The 23,233-nt window shown below is 39.8% G+C and overlaps 1 protein-coding gene across 1 annotated transcript in view; it reads right to left on the bottom strand.

The window, feature by feature from the left end:
• The window catches only part of LOC126474296 (amine oxidase [flavin-containing] A), a 263,151-nt gene that overhangs the window by 42,278 nt on the left and 197,640 nt on the right, over positions 1 to 23,233 (bottom strand). The window contains exon 8 of the mRNA XM_050101761.1: positions 8,365 to 8,567. Coding sequence (XP_049957718.1) covers positions 8,365 to 8,567 — 203 coding nt within the window. The remainder of the gene's footprint in view (positions 1 to 8,364; positions 8,568 to 23,233) is intronic.

Genomic DNA, 23,233 nt, shown 5'->3' with positions numbered 1-23,233 from the left:
GGTCTGAGTTCTAGGTTGCCTCCATAATATTTTATACTACTGCTGACAGAATTTAAAAATTTAAAATGGTGCCATAATCTACTCATTAACAGAAATAATCTTACAATAAACACTTAACATGATAAGTAAAGTATTACAGCTAGAAACTGCAACCTTTCCTTTTCTCACTGACACCCTACTTGAAATAATGAAAGAAAACAACTTTATTTATACCTACATTTTGCTTATATCAGTTCATGCAATAAATGTACATGGTTATTTAATCCAGTGGTTAATTATTTCCAGTGTATGGAACAGTATAATAGTAATAATGAATATATTTAAAAGGAAGACAGTTCAAGAGTAAAAAAAATTTCATGGTTTTGCCACCCAGCAGATTGTCTCAAACTTAGCCTCCATTTTAACCATAATGTACTGTACATCTCTTAAAGAAAAAACTGTGCCTATTGGAAGACGGCATGGGTCACACCTATCTAAAAGAAGGGCAGCAGAAATGACCCACAAAACTGCTGTTCACTCTCTCATTGACATCCACTTTTTGTAGAGGCTAGAACATATTCTGAGCTGTAACATAATGAAATATTTCAAACAGAATGACCTGTCCCCTGCCAGATGGCAAGTATGTTGTAAACAATGGTTCTGCAAGACTAACTCCCATTTTTCTCACATGAGATCAAGAAAGCCAAAGGTTAAAGGAATCAGGTAGACATATTATTACTTGACTTTCGAAAACCTTTTGACTTGGTACCATACCAATGGGTATTGAGGATTTGCTGGTAGGATGGATGCAGTTGTTGTTTCTATTTTCTCTGCACAACGTTTTGACAACTGACCCAGCTGTCTTTTTCAGGTGTTGCAAGTTTTGTTGTTACGTGTTCTCAGTCTGGACTCCAACCAGACTGTGAAATACTACTGGTCTCACAAAGCCATTGATAGCTGTGTTTGATTCCCAATGCTCTCTATGTCTTTTGATGCTCTTTTGTTTTTCAGAGCCTGCACTGACATTCTATGAAATGCAAATTCTTTCCACATTTGTCAGCTGTGGTAGATGCAATGGCCAGGGATTGATTTTTTGCTTCTCTTTCCCTGTCTCTGTCTCATCCTGTTCCTCAGGCACTCTTGATTTGGATTGCAACTATTCCAGGTCCCTTGCTGCTTGGGTCTGACACTCAATTTATTACCATTTCACTGACCATCACATCTGTCGGAGGTGGAAAATGCTGAGAGAACTGGCATTTCACAGAAATTCAGTGCAATCTCTGAAAGATAAAAGACCATCAAAGGGCATAATGGACATCTGGAATTAAACTCGGCTATAAATGGCAGTGTGAGACCTAGAATAGTTCCCAGTCTGGTTGGAGTCCAGGCAAAGATTTTATATAAAACAGCAACTCTCATAGCACCTTAAAATGACAGCAGGGTTGGTTGTAGAAATATTGTTCAGAAAATGGAAATGACAACTTGGCAGAACACCTGGAAGCACATTATTAATAGGTGATACAGTTATCTGTACTGAAGTATTATCTGAAAAAAAAATCTGCATGTATATCTAATCAGTTCTTGATAAGATTTCAAAGTGGTGCAGCGAATGGCAACTTGCTTTCAATCCACAAAATATCCAATTGTGCACTTAAAAAAAAAGCAAAGTAGTAGTCACAACTGGAATCAGTCAAGTCATTCAAATACCTGGATAACCCAATTGTGGGCATATGAAATGAAATAATCACATAGGCTCAGTCACAGGCAAAGCAGGTGCCATACTTCGATTCATTGGCAGGATACTGGGAAAATGCATCAGTGTACATAGGAGAGTGCTTCAAAAACACTTGTGCCTCATGCCTTAGAATGTTGCTCAAGTATTTGGGATTCATACCAAATAGGAATGCAGGAGATATTGAATGTATACGAAGAAGAGAAGCATTAATGTTCACAGGTCTGTCTGAACCATGGGAGAGAGTTACAGAAATCCTGAAAAATCTGAATTGGCAAACATTTGGAGGCAGATGCCAATTGTCACACAATAACCTACTTATAAGGTTTCATGAATCAGCATTAAAGAGAAGAATCTAAAGATATACTTCAGGACCCTAAGTACTGCTCTTCAAGAGACTAGAAAGATAAAATTACACTACTTGGACATGGAGCAGCATGTGTCACATTTAGTTGACAAAAATCCTGGAGCCAGTGAGCAACAATTGGCAGCACTGGAAGGCATGAGTCATCTTCTTGTCTGGATGGACTTCATGAACAATTAATGTATCCACACCATTTTCAGCATGTCCAGAGTCTACAACCCATAACACCACAATGACAGATAGCATTTCTGCCTACGACTCTTGCAGAAGTGTGGTGCAAATCAACTGTTTACATCTTATTTACTGATGAAATGGCATTGATAAGATGCAGTACTGTGAATTTTAATAATTAGCATATGTGGGCTGATAAAAATCACCATGCAGCTGGAAAGAGAGGACTTTAGAAGCATTTCTGTCAATCTGTATACAAGCAGATTTAGATTAATAGATTCATACATGCTATAACAGAGATTCAATGGGAATAAAAATCAAGACTTCCTCCTTAACATCTTGTCTACTTTGCTGGAAGATGTGCTGCCTTGGCAGTAAAGACTAAAGTTGTTTATTCTTGATTATGCACAAACACAGCTTTGTAGCAATGTGCATAAACATCTGATGCTGACCTTTCAGGACCACTGGATTATTTAGGTGAAGCCCTCACCTTGCCTCCACATTCCCCAGACTACAATCCCTAAACTTTCTGATTATGGGGACTCTTCAAGGACTTCGTCTATGACCACTCCAGTCAACTACATGCACACACTATAGGAATGTGACTTCAGTGTATGTCAGCATGTACAACAATAACAGGACCAACTTTAAAATGTATGTGGTTCCTTATGCCAAAAAATGGAAGGTTGCACTGGTGTGGATGGACATCACATTCCTATGAACAAATGTTATGAATGGACATCATATTGAAATACTCCTATCTACAAGTGTTCTCATTTCAGAACATATGTTCTCCTAGACCCATGTTTATTTGATTTGTTTTTCTTGTTTCAATGAGTACTACCACCTCTCACAACATTTGATACTTTCTACACCACATTTTATCATGTGTATTGTGTATAGAATGCAGCAACTATTTTATAACTCTGTGTTTATTGAAAGTATAGTCATTCTTAAACTTTTGCTTCCAACAACACCATTTACCAAAAGTATTCTGTTTGATGAAATGAAATGTTGTGTGCCTGGGGCCTCCAGTCAGGTAGACCAGTCTCCTTGTGTAAGTCTTTTCAGATGACACCACTTTGGCGACTTGTGTGTTGATGGGGATGATATGATGATGATGAAGACAACACAATACCCAGTCCCTGAGTGGAGAAAATCTCCAACCCAGTCAGGAATCGAACCTGGGCCCCTTTGCAAAGCATTCAGCTGCACTTACCACTCAGTTATTGAGGCAGACTTCTGTTTGATGATCTCACACAAAAAATGCCATGTCTCCGCTATATCCTTTCTTTCAGCAGTGCTAGTTCTGCAAGGTTCGCAGGAGAACTTCTGCAAAGTTTGGAAGGTAGGAGACGAGATACTGGCAGAAGTAAAGCTGTGGGTACCGGGCGTGAGTCGTGCTTCGGTAGCTCAGTTGGTAGAGCACTTGCCCGCGAAAGGCAAAGGTCCCGAGTTCGAGTCTCGGTCGGGCACACAGTTTTAATCTGCCAGGAAGTTTCATATCAGCGCACACTCTGCTGCAGAGTGAAAAATCTCATTCTGGAAACATCCCCCAGGCTGTGGCTAAGCCATGTCTCCGCTATATCCTTTCTTTCAGGAGTGCTAGTTCTGCAAGGTTCACAGGAGAACTTCTGTAAAGTTTGGAAGGTAGGAGACGAGATACTGGCAGAAGTAAAGCTGTGGGTACCGGGCGTGAGTCGTGCTTCGGTAGCTCAGTTGGTAGAGCACTTGCCCGCGAAAGGCAAAGGTCCCGAGTTCGAGTCTCGGTCGGGCACACAGTTTTAATCTGCCAGGAAGTTTCAGATTACAACATTAATGTTAGCTACCTTCAAATACAGCCTACAGAATTAGTTTCTCACAGCTGTTTTTCTATCACCATTGTCAGTTTTATTGGTCCGTTTTACTTCATTTCACTATCTGACACCTATCAGTGAACATTAATATGGATTGTGTCCACTCTTTGCCTTTATGATGGGTTGACTTTGCTGGCAATATTTCCTCCTCATTAGTTATGTGATCTACTCATCTAATCTTCAGCATTCTTATGTAGCACCATATTTCGAAAGCTTCTATTCTCTTTTTGTCTAAACTATTTATCGTCCACGTTTCACTTCCTTACATGGCTACACTCCATACAAATACTTTCAGAAACGACTTCCTGACACTGAAATCTATACTCTATGTGTGCAAATTTCTCCTCTTCAGAAACGCTTTCCTTGCCATTGCCAGTCTACATTTTATATCCTCTCTACTTTGACCATCATCAGTTATTTTGCTCCCCAAATAGCAAAACTCATTTACTACTTTAAGCCTCTCATTTCCTAATCTAATTCCTCTCATTTCCTAATCTAATTCCTCTCATTTCCTAATCTAATTCCTCTCATTTCCTAATCTAATTCCTGCAGCATCACCCAATTTAATTTGACTACATTCCATTATTCTCGTTTTGCTTTTGTTGATGTTCATCTTTAATCCTCCTTTCAAGACACTGTCCATTCCGTTCAACTGCTCTTACAAGTTCTTTGCTGTCTCTGACAGAATTACAAAGTCATCGGCAAACCTCAAAGTCTTTATTTCTTCTCCATGGATTTTAAAACCTACTCCAAATTTTTCTTTTGTTTCCTTCACTGCTTGCTCAATATACAGATTGAATAACATTGGGGATAGGCTACAACCCTGTCTCACTCCCTTCCCAACCACTGCTACCCTTTCATATCCCTCAACTCTTATAACTGCCATCTGGTTTCTGTACAAATTGTAAATAGCCTTTTGCTCCCTGTATTTTACCCCTGCCACCTTCAGAATTTGAAAGAGAGTATTCCACTCAACACTGGCAAAAGCTTTCTCTAAGTCTGCAAATGCTAGAAACGTAGGTTTGCCTTTCCTTAATCTAGCTTCTAAGATAAGTCGTAGGGTCAGTATTGCCTCACGTGTTCCAATATTTCTACGGAATCCAAACTGATGTTCCCCGAGGTTTGCTTCTACCAGATTTTCCATTCGTCTGTAAAGAATTCGTGTTAGTATTTTGCAGCTGTGGCTTATTAAACTGATTGTTCGGTAATTTTCACATCTGTCAACACCTGCTTTCTTTGGGAATGGAATTATTATATTCTTCTTGAAGTCTGAGGGTATTTCGCCTGTCTCATACATCTTGCTCACCAGATGGTAGAGTTTTGTCAGGACTGGCTCTCCCAACGCTGTCAGTAGGTCTAATGGAATGTTGTCTACTCTCGGAGCCATGTTGCGACTCAGGTCTTTCAGTGCTCTGTCAAACTCTTAACACAGTATCATATCTCCCATTTCGTCATCATCTACATCCTCTTCTATTTCCATAATATTGTCCTCAAGTACATCGCCCTTGTATAGACCCTCTGTATGCTCCTTCCACCTTTCTGCTTTCCCTTCTTTACTTAGACCTGGGTTTCCATCTGAGCTCTTGATATTCATACAAGTGGTTCTCTTTTCTCCAAAGGTCTCTTTAATTTTCCTGTAGGCTGTATCTATCTTACCCCTAGTGAGATAAGCCTCTACATCCCTACATTTGTCCTCTAGCCATCCCTGATTAGCCATTTTGCACTTCCTGTTGATCTCATTTTTGAGACATTTGTATTCCTTTTTGCCTGCTTCATTTACTGCATTTTTATATTTCCTCCTTTCATCAATTAAATACAATATCTCTTCTGTTACCCAAGGATTTCTACCAGCCCTCTGCTGCCTTCACTATTTCATCCCACAATGCTACCCATTCTTCTTCTGCTCGATTTCTTTCCCCCATTCATGTCAATTGTTCCCTTGTACTCTCCCAGAAACTCTGTACAACTTCTGGTTTAGTCAGTTTATCCAGGTACCATCTCCTTAAATTGCCACCTTTTTGCAGTTTCTTCAGTTTTAATCAACAGTTCATAACCAATAGATTGTGGTCAGAGTCCACATCTGTCCCTGGAAATGTCTTACAATTTTAAACCTGGTTCCTAAATCTCTGTCTTACCATTATATAATCTATCAGAAACCTGTCAGTATCTCCAGGCTTCTTCCATGTATACAGCCTTCTTTCATGATTCTTGAACCAAGTGTTAGCTATGATTAAGTTGTGTTCTGTGCAAAATTCTACCAGGCGGCTTCCTCTTTGATTTCTTACCCCCAATCCATATTCACCTACTATGTTTCCTTCTCTCCCCTTTCCTACTACCGAATTCCAGTCACCTATGACTATTAAATTTTCATCTCCCTTCACTATCTGAAAAATTTCTTTGATTTCATCATACATTTCTTCAATTTCTTCATCATCTGCAGAGCTAGTTGGCATATAAACTTGTACTATTGTAGTAGGTGTGGGCCTAGTGTCTATCTTGGCCACAATAATGCATTCACTATGCTGTTTGTAGTAGCTTACCGGCACTCGTATTTTTTATTCATTATTAAACCTACTCCTGCATTACCCCTATTTGGTTTTGTATTTATAATCCTGTATTCACCTGACCAAAAGTCTTGTTCCTCCTGCCATCAAACTTCACTAATTCCCACTATATCTAACTTTAACCTATCCATTTCCCTTTTTAAATTTTCTAACCTACCTGCCCGCTTAAGGGATCTGACATTCCACACTCCGGTCTGTAGAATGCCAGTTTTCTTTCTCCTGATAACAACGTCCTCTTGAGTAGTCCCCACCCAGAGATCCGAATGAGGGACTATTTTACCTCTGGAATATTTTACCCAAGAGGACGCCATCATCATTTAACCATACAGTAAAGTTGCATGCCCTCGTGAAAAATTACGGCTGTAGTTTCCCCTTGCTTTCAGCCGTTCACAGTACCAGCACAGTAAGGCCATTTTGGTGAGTGTTACAAGGCCACATCAGTCAGTCATCCAGACTGTTTCCCCTGCAACTACTGAAAAGGCTGATGCCCCTCTGCAGGAACCACGTGTTTGTCTGGCCTCTCAACAGATACCCCTCCATTGTGGTTGCAGCTACGGTATGGCTATCTGTATCGCTGAGGCACGCAAGCCTCCCCACCAACGGCAAGGTCCATGGTTCATGGGGGGGGGATCAATCTAGCAACCAAGAAATTATACACAAAGTTTTTCATTTAGTTCATGTCCATTAATATCTATTTATGAAGTCAGTAGGTTACTTTTATTTGTTTGGAACTGCATGATCTGAGACTATGTGAAAATAATTAATTAATCCATTCTCTGTGAATCAACTGTAGGTTTGTTCATCTATTATCTGAGCTGTGTCTCATAGGAATGATTTTTAACCCTCAATTAATATGTCTAGGTCATCAGCAAACATCAAAGATTCTGAATAGTCTGAAGTAGTATTTGAAATATCATTTACATATGTCACAGATAAAGTGGATCCAGTAACCAACTTGTGAGAACTGATATTTTATGTTCCCTCTGTCTGAGCCTTGTTTTTCTCCTACGATGGGAAGTCTTGGTGTGGCCCTCTGCTTTAAGTTACTCAGTAAAGACTTAATCTATAGAAGAAGATTACCATTATGCCCTAATATTTCAACTTTCTGAGCAAAATGTTATGAACCCTGCAATAATGAAAGATTTTGCCAAGATTACAGATAATATCAACACAGGCAGAAATTCAGTTGTAATTTCATATCCAGTATTCTCTTTAGGTAATTCTTTTCAGACATCTAACTGAAAGGCAGTTAGCAACTTCTGGAAAAAGGAAAGTCAGTATCATGTGCAGTGATTGTTCATCTTTATTTTTACAGAGGGACATATCAATGAAATTTTTGAGCATAATTTCTCTCTTCCATTGCATTTTGTGACTTATTCCACAACTTTGATATCCTTAGAACACAGCGTGAGATTGAATAAATGACTTCCTTATCCGCCCCTCCTCCCAAACTAATGCATTTAATCTCTCGTTCATTGCAGAGGATCTGTTAATTATGAAGATTCAAGACTCTATAGAGTCAATAATTGCATTTTTTTTACCTTCTATTATTTAGCACCATCATTTTGTTATCAGTTACTACTTTTTTTGTGGCATTGCTAATGATCAAAATATGCTGCAGTAGTTAATTTTAAATTAGTGGAAGACATTTATACTTCTTAAAACTAGTGGAAGACGTGTGTACTTCTTACAACTCACACTTCTAAGTATGAAGGAGTCCATTTGGCTGCCAGTTATGTAGCCCCCAATTGCTGGATGACCCCCAGGAGTGGTCAGGTCATACGTCATGCTAATCGGAAACTCTGCTGGATCTAATCCACCATCACTTACTGCTTCACCCGACAATTCTTTCTCACGCCAAAAAGCCTGCATGTTATCATTATCATTAGTATTTTTAAGTTCTGAAACAGAAAGTTCTACTTTTAATGCAATAATACACACTGAATTAAGGTCAATGCACACTGAATTAAGGTCAGTAGTGAGAAGTGATAGTCTTCAGCCCAAAAGGGAAAAAAAAAGACATTTTAACACAGATATAAACATGTATATATTCATAAAGCAATTCTGTCATATGTAATTAGGTGTGACACTGATAAGCTTGAACCATTGCTTAGTATTAATCTTATGCAAATGAATAATAGCACTATAAAATCAATAATAAATAAACAAATTAAAATAAACAATAGTCAAGCAGATAATGTGATTAATCGTAAAAAACTATATAAAATTCTTTAATTGGATAGATAAAAAATCTACTCACCAAGCAGCAGCAAAACACACACATAAAGACTGTTATGAGTGGCAAGCTTTCAGAGCCAGTGGTTCATTCTTCAGGCATAAGGGTTGAAGGGGAAGGAAGAAGGGTGAAGGAAAATTACTGGAGAGGTCTAGGAAAAGGGGCAGATTTGGGAAAATCACCCAGAACCGTGAGCCAGGGGAGACTTATTGTATGGATGAGAAGGAAAGACTGATTGTTGGGGACTGTATCAGACAAGATTGGAAAACCTGAGAGCTTAAAGGCAGAAGACAGGGTGATATGCAAGACAGAGATTACTACTAAAACATAATGCATGAGTTAATAAGAGCACATTGTATGTAACAGAGGTGGGAGGAGACAGTGAAAAATAGACTGGAAAGACAATGAAAGTGTAGAAAACTAAAACAGAGTGAAGCAAAGAGTAGTTACAGTTAAGAAAAGCTGAGATGGAAGAAATTAATGTAAATTAAGGCCAGGTGGGTGGCAAGAACCGATGACATGTTGTAGTGCTAGTTCACACCTGCAGAGTTGTGAGAAACTGGTGTCTGAGGGCAGAATCCAGATGGCACATATGATGAAACAGGTGCCAAGGTCACAAATGTCATGTTGTCGAGTGTGTTCTGCAACAGGATATTGCAAGTTGCTAGTATATACCCTCTGCCTATGCCATTCATCCTAATTGACAATTTGGTGGTAGTCATGCCAATGTAAAAGGCTGAACAGTGTTTACATAATAGCTGGTATATGACATGTGTCATTTTGCAGGTGGATCTCCCTTTGATAGTGTATGTTTTGCCAGTTACAGGGCTATTACACTATTTATCCGGACACCTGGCTGAAAATGACTTACAAGTTCATGGCATCCTCCATTGGTTATACTGGAATTCAATATGGTGTCGGCTCACCCTTAGCCTTGATGACAGACTCCACTCTCGCAGGCATATGTTCAATCAGGTGCGGGAAGTTTTCTTGTGGAATGGCAGCCCATTTTTCGCAGAGTGCTGCACTGAGAAGAGATATTGATGTCGGTCAGTGAGGCCTGGCACAAAGTCATTGTTCCAAAACATCCCAAAAGTGTTGTATAGGATTCAGGTCAGGATTCTGTGCAAGCCAGTCCAGTACAGGGATGTTATTGTCGTGTAACCACTCCACCACAGGCCGTGCATTGTGAACAGGTGTTCAATCATCTTGAAAGATGCAATCACCATCCCCGAATTGCTCTTCAACAGTGGGAAGCAAGAAGGTGCTTAAAACATCAATGTAGGCCTGTGCTGTGATAGCGCCATGCAAAACAGCAAGGGGTGCAAGCGCCCTCCATGATAAACATGACCACACCATAACAACACTGCCCTCCGAATTTTACTGTTGGCACTACACACACTGGCAGATGACATTCACTGGACATTCGCCATACCCACATCCTGCCATTGGATCACCACATTGTGTTGATTTGTCATTTCACACAACATTTTTCCACTGTTCAATTGTCTAATGTTTACACTCATTACACCAAACGAGGTGTCCTTTGGCATTTACTGGTGTGATGTGTGGCTTATGAGCAGCTGCTCGACCATGAAATCCAAGTTTTCTCACCTCCTGCCTACATGTGACAGTGCTTGCAGTGGATCCTGATGCAGTTTGGAATTCCTGTGTGATGGTCTGGATAGATGTCTGCCTATTACACATTACAACGCTCTTCAACTGTGGGCAATCTCTATCGGTCAACAGACAAGGTCGGCCTGTACACTTTCATGCTGTATGTGACCCTTCATGTTTCCACGTCACTATCATATCGTAAACAGTGGACCTAGGGATGTTTAGGAATGTGGAAATCATGCGTACAGATGTGTGACACAAGTGACACCCAATTACCTGACCACATTCTAAGTCCATGAGTTCCGCAGAGCACTCCCTCTCCCACCCCCCATTCTGCTCTCTCTCACTATGTCTAATGACCACTGAGGTCGCTGATATGGAGTACCTGGCAGTAGATGGAAGCACACTGCACCTAATATGAAAAATGTATGGTTTTGGGAGTGTCCGGATACTTTTGATCACATAGTATACAGGTGATGATAGGAGGGTGCATAAGCAAAGTCTTGCAGTGGGCAGTCTTTTTCACTCTCTACTTATTTCCCCCCCCCCCTCTCACGATTTTTAACTCTTCAAACTGTATTCTCTTGCCATGATGTATCCAATCTCATTTTATATCTGTTCCTTTCTAAAACATTCCTGTGCACTGTCAAAACTAAGGTCCCACATTCTGTTTCTTGAAACCTGCTTGTCTCTTGGAGTTACTCCAAAAGGCCTAACATTGAAAGTCCCCGTTTCTGGATGCAATCCTACCCTACACCAGGCTCTTTTGCAGTTTCAAATACAGAAATCTCTTGCTCTTGTCCAGTTAATCTGTGACCTACATGCCTCATCAGCAAATTTCCACTCTACCAAACTTCTCTACTTCTATAAAATCCTGCAGTTATCTGCCCCTCATGTTTCCTTGAATGGTATCATCCGCCAAGCCAACATCAAACTGCAACAACATGCCAGACTTCACCTCAAAAAGCTATCCCACCTTCTCCTAAATTACCTGAACAATGGTATTTCCCTTCCTGTCCCTCTGCATCTCCCTAAACAGGCACACCATCAACCACCACTCCTCTCCTACAAACCAAGCTTGGCCAATCTCCTTAACATCCCACAGCCTTCAGCACTGCCTCTCAGGCCTAGAGCAACTACTCAGGAGGACGTCATTATCAGGAGAAAGAAAACTGGTGTTCTACAAATCGGAGCGTGGAATGTCAGATCCCTTAATCAGGCAGGTAGGTTAGAAAATTTAAAAAGGGAAATGGATAGGTTAAAGTTAGATATAGTGGGAATTAGTGAAGTTCGGTGGCAGGAGGAACAAGACTTTTGGTCAGGTGAACACAGGGTTATAAATACAAAATCAAATAGGGGTAATGCAGGAGTAGGTTTAATAATGAATAAAAAATACGAGTGCAGGTAAGCTACTACAAACAGCATAGTGAACACATTATTGTGGCCAAGATAGACACGAAGCCCATGCCTACTACAGTAGTACAAGTTTATATGCCAACTAGCTCTGCAAATGATGAAGAAATTGATGAAATGTATGATGAGATAAAAGAAATTATTCAGGTAGTGAAGGGAGATGAAAATTTAATAGCCATGGGTGACTGGAATTCGAGAATAGGAAAAGGGAGAGAAGAGAACATAGTAGGTGGATATGGATTGGGGGTAAGAAATCAAAGAGGAAGCCGTCTGGTATAATTAACTTAATCATAGTTATATATAAAAACAAAGATGAGGTGACTTACCGAACAAAAGCGCTGGCAGGTCGATAGACACACAAACAAACACAAACATACACACAAAATTCAAGCTTTCGCAACAAACTGTTGCCTCATCAGGAAAGAGGGAAGGAGAGGGGAAGACGAAAGGAAGTGGGTTTTAAAGGAGAGGGTAAGGAGTCATTCCAATCCCGGGAGCGGAAAGACTTACCTTAGGGGGAAAAAAGGAGAGGTATATACTCACACACACGCACATATCCATCCACACATACAGACACAAGCAGACATGTCTGATGTCTGATGTTTGATGTCTGCTTGTGTCTGTATGTGTGGATGGATATGTGCGTGTGTGCGAGTATATACCTCTCCTTTTTTCCCCCTAAGGTAAGTCTTTCCGCTCCCGGGATTGGAATCACTCCTTACCCTCTCCTTTAAAACCCACTTCCTTTCGCCTTCCCCTCTCCTTCCCTCTTTCCTGATGAGGCAACAGTTTGTTGCGAAAGCTTGAATTTTGTGTGTATGTTTGTGTTTGTTTGTGTGTCTATCGACCTGCCAGCGCTTTTGTTCGGTAAGTCACCTCATCTTTGTTTTTATATATAATTTTTCCCACGTGGAATGTTTCCTTCCATTATATTAACTTAATCATAGCTAACACTTGGTTCAAAAATCATGAAAGAAGGCTGTATACATGGAAGAAGCCTGGAGATACTGACAGGTTTCTGATAGATTATATAATGGTAAGACAGAGATTTAGGAACCAGGTTTTAAATTGTAAGACATTTCCAGGGACAGATGTGGACTCTGACCACAATCTACTGGTTATGAACTGTTGATTAAAACTGAAGAAACTGCAAAAAGGTGGCAATTTAAGGAGATGGTACCTGGATAAACTGACTAAACCAGAAGTTGTACAGAGTTTCTGGGAGAGTACAAGGGAACAATTGACATGAATGGGGGAAAGAAATCGAGCAGAAGAAGAATGGGTAGCATTGTGGGATGAAATAGTGAAGACAGCAGAGGGCTGGTAGAAATCCTTGGGTAACAGAAGAGATATTGTATTTAATTGATGAAAGGAGGAAATATAAAAATGCAGTAAATGAAGCAGGCAAAAAGGAATACAAATGTCTCAGAAATGAGATCAACAGGAAGTGCAAAATGGCTAATCAGGGATGGCTAGAGGACAAATGTAAGGATGTAGAGGCTTATCTCACTAGGGGTAAGATAGATACAGCCTACAGGAAAATTAAAGAGACCTTTGGAGAAAAGAGAACCACTTGTATGAATATCAAGAGCTCAGATGGAAACCCAGGTCTAAGTAAAGAAGGGAAAGCAGAAAGGTGGAAGGAGCATACAGAGGGTCTATACAAGGGCGATGTACTTGAGGACAATATTATGGAAATGGAAGAGGATGTAGATGATGATGAAATGGGAGATATGATACTGTGTGAAGAGTTTGACAGAGCACTGAAAGACCTGAGTCGCAACATGGCCCCAGGAGTAGACAACATTCCATTAGACCTACTGACAGCCTTGGGAGATCCAGTCCTGACAAAACTCTACCATCTGGTGAGCAAGATGTATGAGACAGGTGAAATATCCTCAGACTTCAAGAAGAATATAATAATTCCATTCCCAAAGAAAGCAGGTGTTGACAGATGTGAAAACTACCAAACAATCAGTTTAATAAGCTACAGCTGCAAAATACTAACGCGAATTCTTTACGGACGAATGGAAAATCTGGTAGAAGCCAACCTCGGGGAACATCAGTTTGGATTCCGTAGAAATATTGGAACACATGAGGCAATACTGACCCTATGACTTATATTAGAAGCTATATTAAGGAAAGGCAAACCTACGTTTCTAACATTTGCAGACTTAGAAAAAGCTTTTGGAAATGTTGACTGGAATACTCTCTTTCAAATTCTAAAGGTGGCAGGGGTAAAATACAGGGAGCAAAAGGCTATTTACAATGTATCCAGAAACCAGATGGCAGTTATAAGAGTCGAGGGGCATGAAAGGGATGCAGTGGTTGGGAAGGGAGTGAGACAGGGTTGTAGCCTCTCCCCAATGTTATTCAATCTGTATATTGAGGAAGCAGTAAAGGAAACAAAAGAAAAATTCGGATTAGGTATTAAAATCCATGGAGAAGGAATAAAGACTTTGAGGTTTGCCGATGACATTGTAAATCTGTCTGAGGCAGCAAAGGACTTCGAGGAGCAGTTGAACAGCATGGACAGTGTCATGAAAGGAAGATATAAGATGAACATCAACAAAAGCAAAATGAGGATAATGGAATGTAGTCGAATTAAGTCGGGTGATGCTGAGGGAATTAAATTAGGAAAGTAGTAAAGGAGTTTTGCTATTGGGGAGCAAAATAACTGATGATGGTCGAAGTAGAGAGGATATAAAATGTAGACTGGCAATGGCAAGGAAAGCGTTTCTGAAGAAGAGAAAATTGTTAACATCAAGTATAGATTTAGGTGTCAGGAAGTCATTTCTTAAAGTATTTGTATGGAGTGTAGCCATGTATGGAAGTGAAACATGGACGATAAATAGTTTGGACAAGAAGAGAATAGAAGCTTTCGAAATATGGTGCTACAGAAGAATGCTGAAGATTAGGTGGGTAGATCACATAACTAATGTGGAGGTATTGAATATAATTGGGGAGAAGGGGAGTTTGTGGCACAACTTAACGAGAAGAATGGACCAGTTGGTAGGACATGTTATGTGGCATCAAGGAATCACAAATTTAGCATTGGAGGGCAACGTGGAGTGTAAAAATCGTAGAGGGAGACCAAGAGATGAATATACTAAGCAGATGCAGAAGGATGTAGGTTGCAGTAAGTACTGGGAGATGAAGAAGCTTGCACAGGATAGAGTAGAATGGAGAGCTGCATCAAACCAGTCTCAGGACTGAAGACGACAACAACATAAAAAGTCTGTACTATATACTTATTTATTTGATTTTGGTCCTGTATAACTTGTATGGTTATGTACAGAACTGTTTTGATGATATGCACTGGAAGTTACTAAATATTATATTAAGTACACTATTGTTTCATATGTATACAGGCATACACTGGAATGAGAAAAGTCATGGGATAATGATATGCACCTATACAGATGATAGTATTATCATGTACAGAAGGTATAAAAGGGCAGTGCATTCTCAGAGCTGCTGTTTGCACTCAGATGATTCATGTGAAAAGGTTTCCAAGTGATTTTGGCAACATGACTGAAATTAACATACTTTGAACATGGAATGGTAGTTGGACTTAGATGCATGGGGCATTCAGTTTTGGAAATCAATAGCAAATTCAATATTTAGAGACCATACAGTGTTAAGAGTGTGCTGAGAATATCAAATTTTAGCCATTACCTCTTACCATGGACAATGCAGTAGCTGACAACCTTCACTTAACAACTGAGAGCAGCAGTGTTTGTGTAGAGTTGTCAGTGATAACAGACACACAACACTGCATGAAATAACTGCAGAAATCAATGTGGGGAGTACAACAAACTTATCTGTTAGAACAATGTGGCAAAATTTGGCATTATTGGGCTCTGACAGCAGATGACCAACGCGACTACCTTAGATAACAGCATGTCATCACATGCGGCATCTCTCCTGGGCTCGTCACCATATCGGTTGGACCCTAGACAACTGAAAACCATGGCCTGGTCAGATCAGTACCAATTGCAATTGGTAAGACCTGATGGTGGGGTTTGAGTGTGGCGCAGACCCACAAAGTCGTGGACCCAAGTTGTCAACAAGACACAGTACAAGCTGGTGGTGGCTCCGTAATAGTGTGGGCTGTGTTTACATGGAATGGACTGGGTCCTATTGTCTAACTGAACTGATCATTGAATGGAAATGATTACATTCAAGACCACTTGCAGCCTTTCATGGACTTAATGTTCCCAAACAACGATGGAATTTTTATGGATGACAATGCACCACGCCACAATTGTTTGTGATTGGTTTGAAGAATGTTTTAGACAGTTCAAGTGAATTATTTGGCCACCCATTACCTGACATGAGTACCATTGAACATTTATGGGACATAATTGAGAGGTCAGTTTGTGCACAAAATCCTGGCAATACTTACGCAGTTATGGGTGGCTGTAGATGGAGCAGGGCTCAATATTTCTGCAGGGGACTTCCAATAACTTGTTGAGTGCATGCCACACAGAGTTAGTGCACTACACTGGGCAATAAGATGTCTGACACAATATTATGAGGTATCCCATGACTTTTGTCACCTCAGACTATATAATTGAGGGAAAAAAGGATGACATTAATCTTGTCTCTATCTGTAAAGATTCAGTTCATGGATTGTAATAAGAGAGAGTCTCATTCAGAAACTCACAACACCATAATATTAACGTTTTCTTGTGTTATAGCATAAATTTTTAAATATAAATCTGAAGCTTCCTTTCTCATCAAAGATGCCAGAATTTCTTGACTTCCTTCCCCTAACAGATGTCATTTTTTGTCATTCTTAAATGCACAGTTACAACACCTAACTCCATTATTGCTCACTAAATAGAAATTGTTCTGCAAACTTGTAGTCACATAATTTTACCACTCACAATTATAATCTGCAGAGGCCACACTGAGTAAGTCAGAGCTCCTAATCTCTTATGCCAAACCTACTCTATCCATGGAAATAAAGTGTCTGACAGAGAACTGACGTGTTTTCAAATGTAGTTTAAAGATTTTCTCTGTAACATCTCCTCCTACACTATAGGGAATTCTTGAATGAAGATAATTAGAAAAAATTGTAAATGACCAGCACAAAGCCATTTAAATATAATTTTTTAATTTTATTTTATTAAGTTTTCTACGTTTTTCTGTTGTCAGGTTCTTCATCATAATGTTTATCATGAATTTAATCCACAGAACAAGTAACTTACTTACTAACTCCACATGCCATCTGGGTGTAAAATGCTGAGATGATAATTGTGTATTCACAAAGAGACATAGCCCATTTGATAGACCTAATTTCACACTTTCTGATAATCTAAAAGGTCATTAAATGAAAAATTTTGGCCCACCAGAAAATTCTTTTGTTTTTTGAACTTTTAATCTCGTTTAATCCCCAATGTTACACATTTGTTGTCGTAATCTTGATGAACCAAATAATGCATTTGATTTTCTGAATGAAGTTCTAAGAAAATTAGGAAAACTGAGTACCTGAGAAATGTACATGGATTTTGGTAAGCCTCCATAGAAGCAGAAACTATATTAACTAAATAATATTTTGAACTTTATTACTTTAGTAGTTATCTAACTTAAGCTAAACATAATTATTACCTTATGCAATAGTATGACACCACTATTAAATTTGACTTTTGTATCATTATAAACTAAAATGTAATTGCTGTTTCCACTAATTAACCTTACACATATTTATACAGACCATCATCAGACAATAAGTTAGCATACCAAGATTAGCATTCTTCACATGATCAACGTCTCTGTATACAGGTGTACCTCTCAGTGTAAAAATTTACAGTTGAGGTTCACTAACAAGTAAAGCTCTGAGTGTAGGAGTAAGTCTTTGTTTCTCATATGATCAGAGTTAATCAGTGTAAATACTTGGAACAACCTGGCTTAGTAGACTACATAACTTTCTATAGTGATAGATGAGCGAAGATTCCATGACACATTTCTGAGGAATGTTTGCAGTTACACATCCTTTTTTCACCAGGTCACACTTGTTTGTGTTTATAGAAGCATGAGGAATTCAGGATGGAAATGTGTTCTGAACAAACTGCCACTTTCTACAACCAATTATGTGTTTTTACTAACTTGGTTTATTGGTATTATCATCTCGAAGTATTAAACTAAGTTTAATTAAACATGTGTTACTGCAGATATTGCATGCCACTTGTGACAAGAAACATGGATGCTAACACCCCTGAGTAGTTTAATCCTTTCAGTGAAAACTTAAACATTAAACTAGATGCAAATAATGAAAGTATGAAATCTCCAGAGACTGAGTTAAAGGAAATGAAGACTGAGTTGAACTCCATTGTCCAAGAACAGGGTTCAGAATTTAAAAAAAAAATGAATAAAAGCAACTGACACCACACTCTGGCAACCGCATACCAATCTCGAGCAGCACATCAATGAGCCAAGCCAGGAAGAACAAGAAATTCAAAATAAAAAATTGCAATTGCCAATGACACTTTCCACCTTAACAGAGGAAGGAAATGCTGAGGTAATTAAACAGTGAGATTTATGATATGATGTTTCCCCAGTGCATCTCTTATTTATAGAATTTGCCGGTGTCCAGCTGGGTCACATCATAATTCCTGCATGATATTTCAGCAAAAACACATGTTGCCATCTTCAGGTGGTCCCTGATGAATCCTGTGATGCTCCTCTCAGCATCCTATATATACTGGCCATTATCCCCTCCAACACCTTGCTTTGTATGCTGTCCTCACAGACTGCTGTGGATAGTGGCAGTGGTGGGGGAAGCAGAGCCTCAGTTCCCACTCTGGCCTGCAGTGTCCGTGCTACCACTGTTGGGCATGGACACCATCATCTGGGAATGCCTCTTCCTTTCCAGGTTCAGCAGGGTTCCATGCCTGACTAAGCTGCAGACCACTGTCTTTGTTAATTGGACCATCTTGCAGTCTGGCTTCTTGCAGTCTGGCTTATTTAATTACGTAATCCCAGGAGGAGGACAATTGCTTAAGTATTTTGGCGTTTTCATAATCCATAGAATGGCCAGTTTTTATGCTATGGTCAGCCACAGTTCATCTGGTTTATGTTCATGGTGCCCATCTTCTATCTATCTATCTATCTATCTATATAATAGATGGAAACATTCCACGTGGGAAAAATTATATATAAAGACAAAGATGAGGTGACTTACCGAACGAAAGCGCTGGCAGGTCGACAGACACACAAACAAACACAAACATACACACAAAATTCAAGCTTTCGCAACAAACTGTTGCCTCATCAGGAAAGAGGGAAGGAGAGGGAAAGACGAAAGGAAGTGGGTTTTAAGGGAGAGGGTAAGGAGTCATTCCAATCCAGGGAGCGGAAAGACTTACCTTAGGGGGAAAAAAGGACAGGTATACACTCGCACACACACACATATCCATCCACACATACAGACACAAGCAGACATATTTAAAGACCAAATATTTAAATATGTCTGCTTGTGTCTGTACGTGTGGATGGATATGTGTGTGTGTGCGAGTGTATACCTGTCCTTTTTTCCCCCTAAGGTAAGTCTTTCCACTCCCTGGATTGGAATGACTCCTTACCCTCTCCCTTAAAACCCACTTCCTTTCGTCTTTCCCTCTCCTTCCCTCTTTCCTGATGAGGCAACAGTTTGTTGCGAAAGCTTGAATTTTGTGTGTATGTTTGTGTTTGTTTGTGTGCCTATCGACCTGCCAGCGCTTTCGTTCGGTAAGTCACCTCATCTTTGTCTTTATATATAATTATCTATCTATCTATCTATATCCGAGTCCTGCTCCAGCTACTGCCGGATGTGGGTGCTGATGAGTCCTCTCCATTTGGTTCGGACCTCCCACCACTTTTCTACCTCCACTTGCTGCCAGGTCACACCTCTCCTTTCAACAGATATTCTCACTCCCATTTTCCACCGTGTTCTTGGGCGCCCTCTAGGTCTTTTCCCATCCATCTTTAGTTCTTCCATAATTTTGGGGAGTCTCTGCCCATGCATCCTCTTAACATTCCCATACCATCTTAATCTCTTTCTTTCAATTTCTTCTCTCATACTTTCTTGTTTGAGGTCCTTCCTAATCTCTACATTCCTTACTCTGTCCATTCTTGTTTTTCCCTTAACTGCTCTGAGAAATTTCATTTCCCCTGCTTGCCGTCTGCTCCAGTCCCTTTCTGTCATTGTCCATGTTTCTCCACCATAGGTGACAATAGGGACGTAATAATTCTTATACATAAGGAGTTTTGCTCTTTCTGAAACTTCATTATTCCAAATCAGATGTTTTATTGTTTGGTAGAAATTGCCTCCCTTCTGTAACCTCCTATTAATTTCGTCAGTTATTCTTCCATCCCTAGATATTTCACTCCCTAAATAAGTGAAAACTTTCTACCACTTTGAGGGGTTCTCCATTCAAGGTAATATTTCCATTGATTCCTTTCTCTCTTCCAAATACCATTACTTCACTCTTATCTTTATTTATTTTTAATCCATACTTTTTCATTATTTCCTTCCACGCATCAAGCTGTAACTGTACATCTAGCTTTTTATCACCCCATATTACAATATCATCTGCAAAACTCATCTTTTTGTCTTTTTCTTTTACTATATCTTTAACTGCCCTATTCATTCCCTCCATCACAACATTAAAAAGTGCAGGAGATAGAATACTTCCTTGCTCAAGTCCTTGTCTTATTTCGAAGTATTCAGAGTTCCCCAATGGTGTTCTAATTCTACAATTGTGGCCTCTGTACATTGTCTTTATAACATTAATGTATCCATCTTCTATATCTATCTTCTTCAGTTCTTCCCAGAATCTTTCCCTGTCAACTGAGTCATATGCCTTTTCTATGTCTATAAAAACCATTATCACCCTTTTGTTATACTCCCAACTTTTTTCCAACAGTTGACGGATAGAAAATATCAGGTCGATCATGCTCCTTCCTTTCCTAAACCCATGCTGTTCTTCACTCAGCTCCTTTTCTATCTTTTCACTTATTTGATTTAGTAAAATTCTTTCAAAAATCTTGGCTGTATGACTCATGAGGGTTATTCCTCTGTAGTTTTTACAAAGTCTTTTATTGCCTTTCTTGAAGATGGGAACAATGTCTCCTGTTCTCCAGTCGTCAGGTATTTTACTATTTCTCCACACGCTTGATAGTACTCTATACAGCCACTGCATTCCCACTGGACCTGCTGCTCTTATCATGTCCACTGATACTTCATCAGGTCCTGGGGCTTTCCCCCCATTCATCTTCTTCACAGCTTTTTCCATTTCTTCCCGTGTAATTTGTCCTAATTCTGCTTCCCAACTTCTCTCAATTTCTCCATTATTTGTTGTTTCCTCATGTACCTGCTCCTCAGCGTTTAACAGCTTCTTAAAATGTTCTTGCCATAGATCTTTTATATTCCCTGGATCTTCAATAATGGTACCGTCCTCTGTTTCCATCTTTACTGGTACTTCAGAAGCCTTCCTTTTATTTTTCATCATTTTATAGAACATTTTCTTATTGCTCTTCACATCTTCTTCAAGTTTTTTTGTAAACTCTTCCCATGCCTTTTTCTTTGCTGTTTCCACTATTTCTTTGCACTTCTTCTTTTCCTGTATATATCTTTTATGGTCTTCGTCATTTTTAGTTTTCCACCATTTTCTCCATGCTCCATTTTTTCTTCTAACTGCTTGGATTGTGGTGTCATCCCACCAAGTTGTCTGTCTTATATTTTCCTTTCCAGATGTTCTGCCACATACTTTTTGTGCTGCTTCGACTAAAGTGTCTTTGAATAAACTCCCTTCTTTTTCTACATCGCAGAAAACTTCTTTTGGAAATTTTTGTGTTATTAATTCTCTGTACTTCTCAGCACATTCACTCTCCTTCAATTTCCAATCCCATATCCTCATCACTTTCTTCTGTTTTCTATTTTTCACACACTGATTCATTTTCCATTGTCCCACCAGTAATCTATGGTCTCCATCTGCACTCACACTTGGAATTACCTTCACATTTGTTACTTTCTCTCCCCATTCCCTATCTACTAGACTACAATCAATTACACTCTTCGTTCTTCCATCGCAACTGTATCTGGTGATAACATGAATTTCTCTCTTCATAAACCAGCTGTTTGCTATTTTCATTCCATTCCTCTGGCACAAATCCAAGAGTCTTTCCCCTTCTTCATTTCTGCCTCCACATCCCAAACATCCCAATACTTGCTCAAATCCCTTTCTGTCTTTGCCTGCCTGTGCATTAAAATCTCCCATCACTATATTAGCACTCTCTATATGGTTTTCTAACACATTTTCAAAGTCCATCTTCTCTTCTTCGCTACATCCCACTTGAGGTGCATAAATCTGGATTACTTTTAGTGTTTCTTTTTGGAATCTCAGGTTTAAGATTATGATCCTGTCTGATATATATCTCACATTTTCAATACAGCTTTGTACATTCTTATTCACCATCACTGCCACACCATGTCTTCCAGACCTGTTATTCCCACTCCAGTACAGTTTTCCTCCTCCTCTCAAATTCTTCTCACCTTTTCCCTTCCACTTTGTTTCGCTTAATCCCAATATATCTAACTTCCTCTCTGTTAGTACATCTGTCATTTCTTCCATTTTTCCATTGAGGGTTAATATATTAAGGGTGCCAATATTTAGGTTATTTTTTAGTCCAGTTGGTTTCGTCTTCTTGTACAGATGAATATCATCAGGTCTCTCATCATTTGCACCAGTACTTGAAGAAGCAGTGGGGTCAAATTCTGAGTGGTTCGTTCCGAGGCTTGTCTGTGTTTTGAAAGCAATATATGAAGACCTTCCTACTGGCTTGCTAGGCCTAATGCAGGGAAGGATTTTCTGTTGGGGTTGTCTCCCTTAGCCTTTGGAGTTTCTCCTCCACCACAAGGCAGTGGTTCCCTTCTCATTTAATCCCCAGAAAGGAGGGTTGCTTCATCTGCCAGCTACGCCGTTCCGAAGTCTTCCTTCTCCACCGTCGCTGCCATTAAGGTCTTCACCCGTAACCCTGGGCATGGGTTCCATGTTATACCCCACGGGATTGGGTCCCTGCCTGAACTCAGCCATCCTAGCACTCCAGCCTACTGAAGTGTAGGATGCCCACTGCCGTGACGTGGACGCGCCAGACAGGAATTACCCCAGTGGAGGAATAGGGAAAGGCACCCTACTTCTCTGGAGCCTAGTTAATGATTGTGTATGGTGCCACAATCAAAGGGCGGTGCCCATCTTCTACTGTGCAAACAGTTTCCACAGTGTATGATATGCCACACTGGCAGGGGATCTGGTA

Source organism: Schistocerca serialis, chromosome 4 (genome assembly GCF_023864345.2).
Source record: "Schistocerca serialis cubense isolate TAMUIC-IGC-003099 chromosome 4, iqSchSeri2.2, whole genome shotgun sequence".
NCBI lineage: Eukaryota > Metazoa > Arthropoda > Insecta > Orthoptera > Acrididae > Schistocerca > Schistocerca serialis.
Note: the sequence above shows the minus strand (reverse complement) of the source record. Positions and strands in the feature narration are given on the sequence as shown.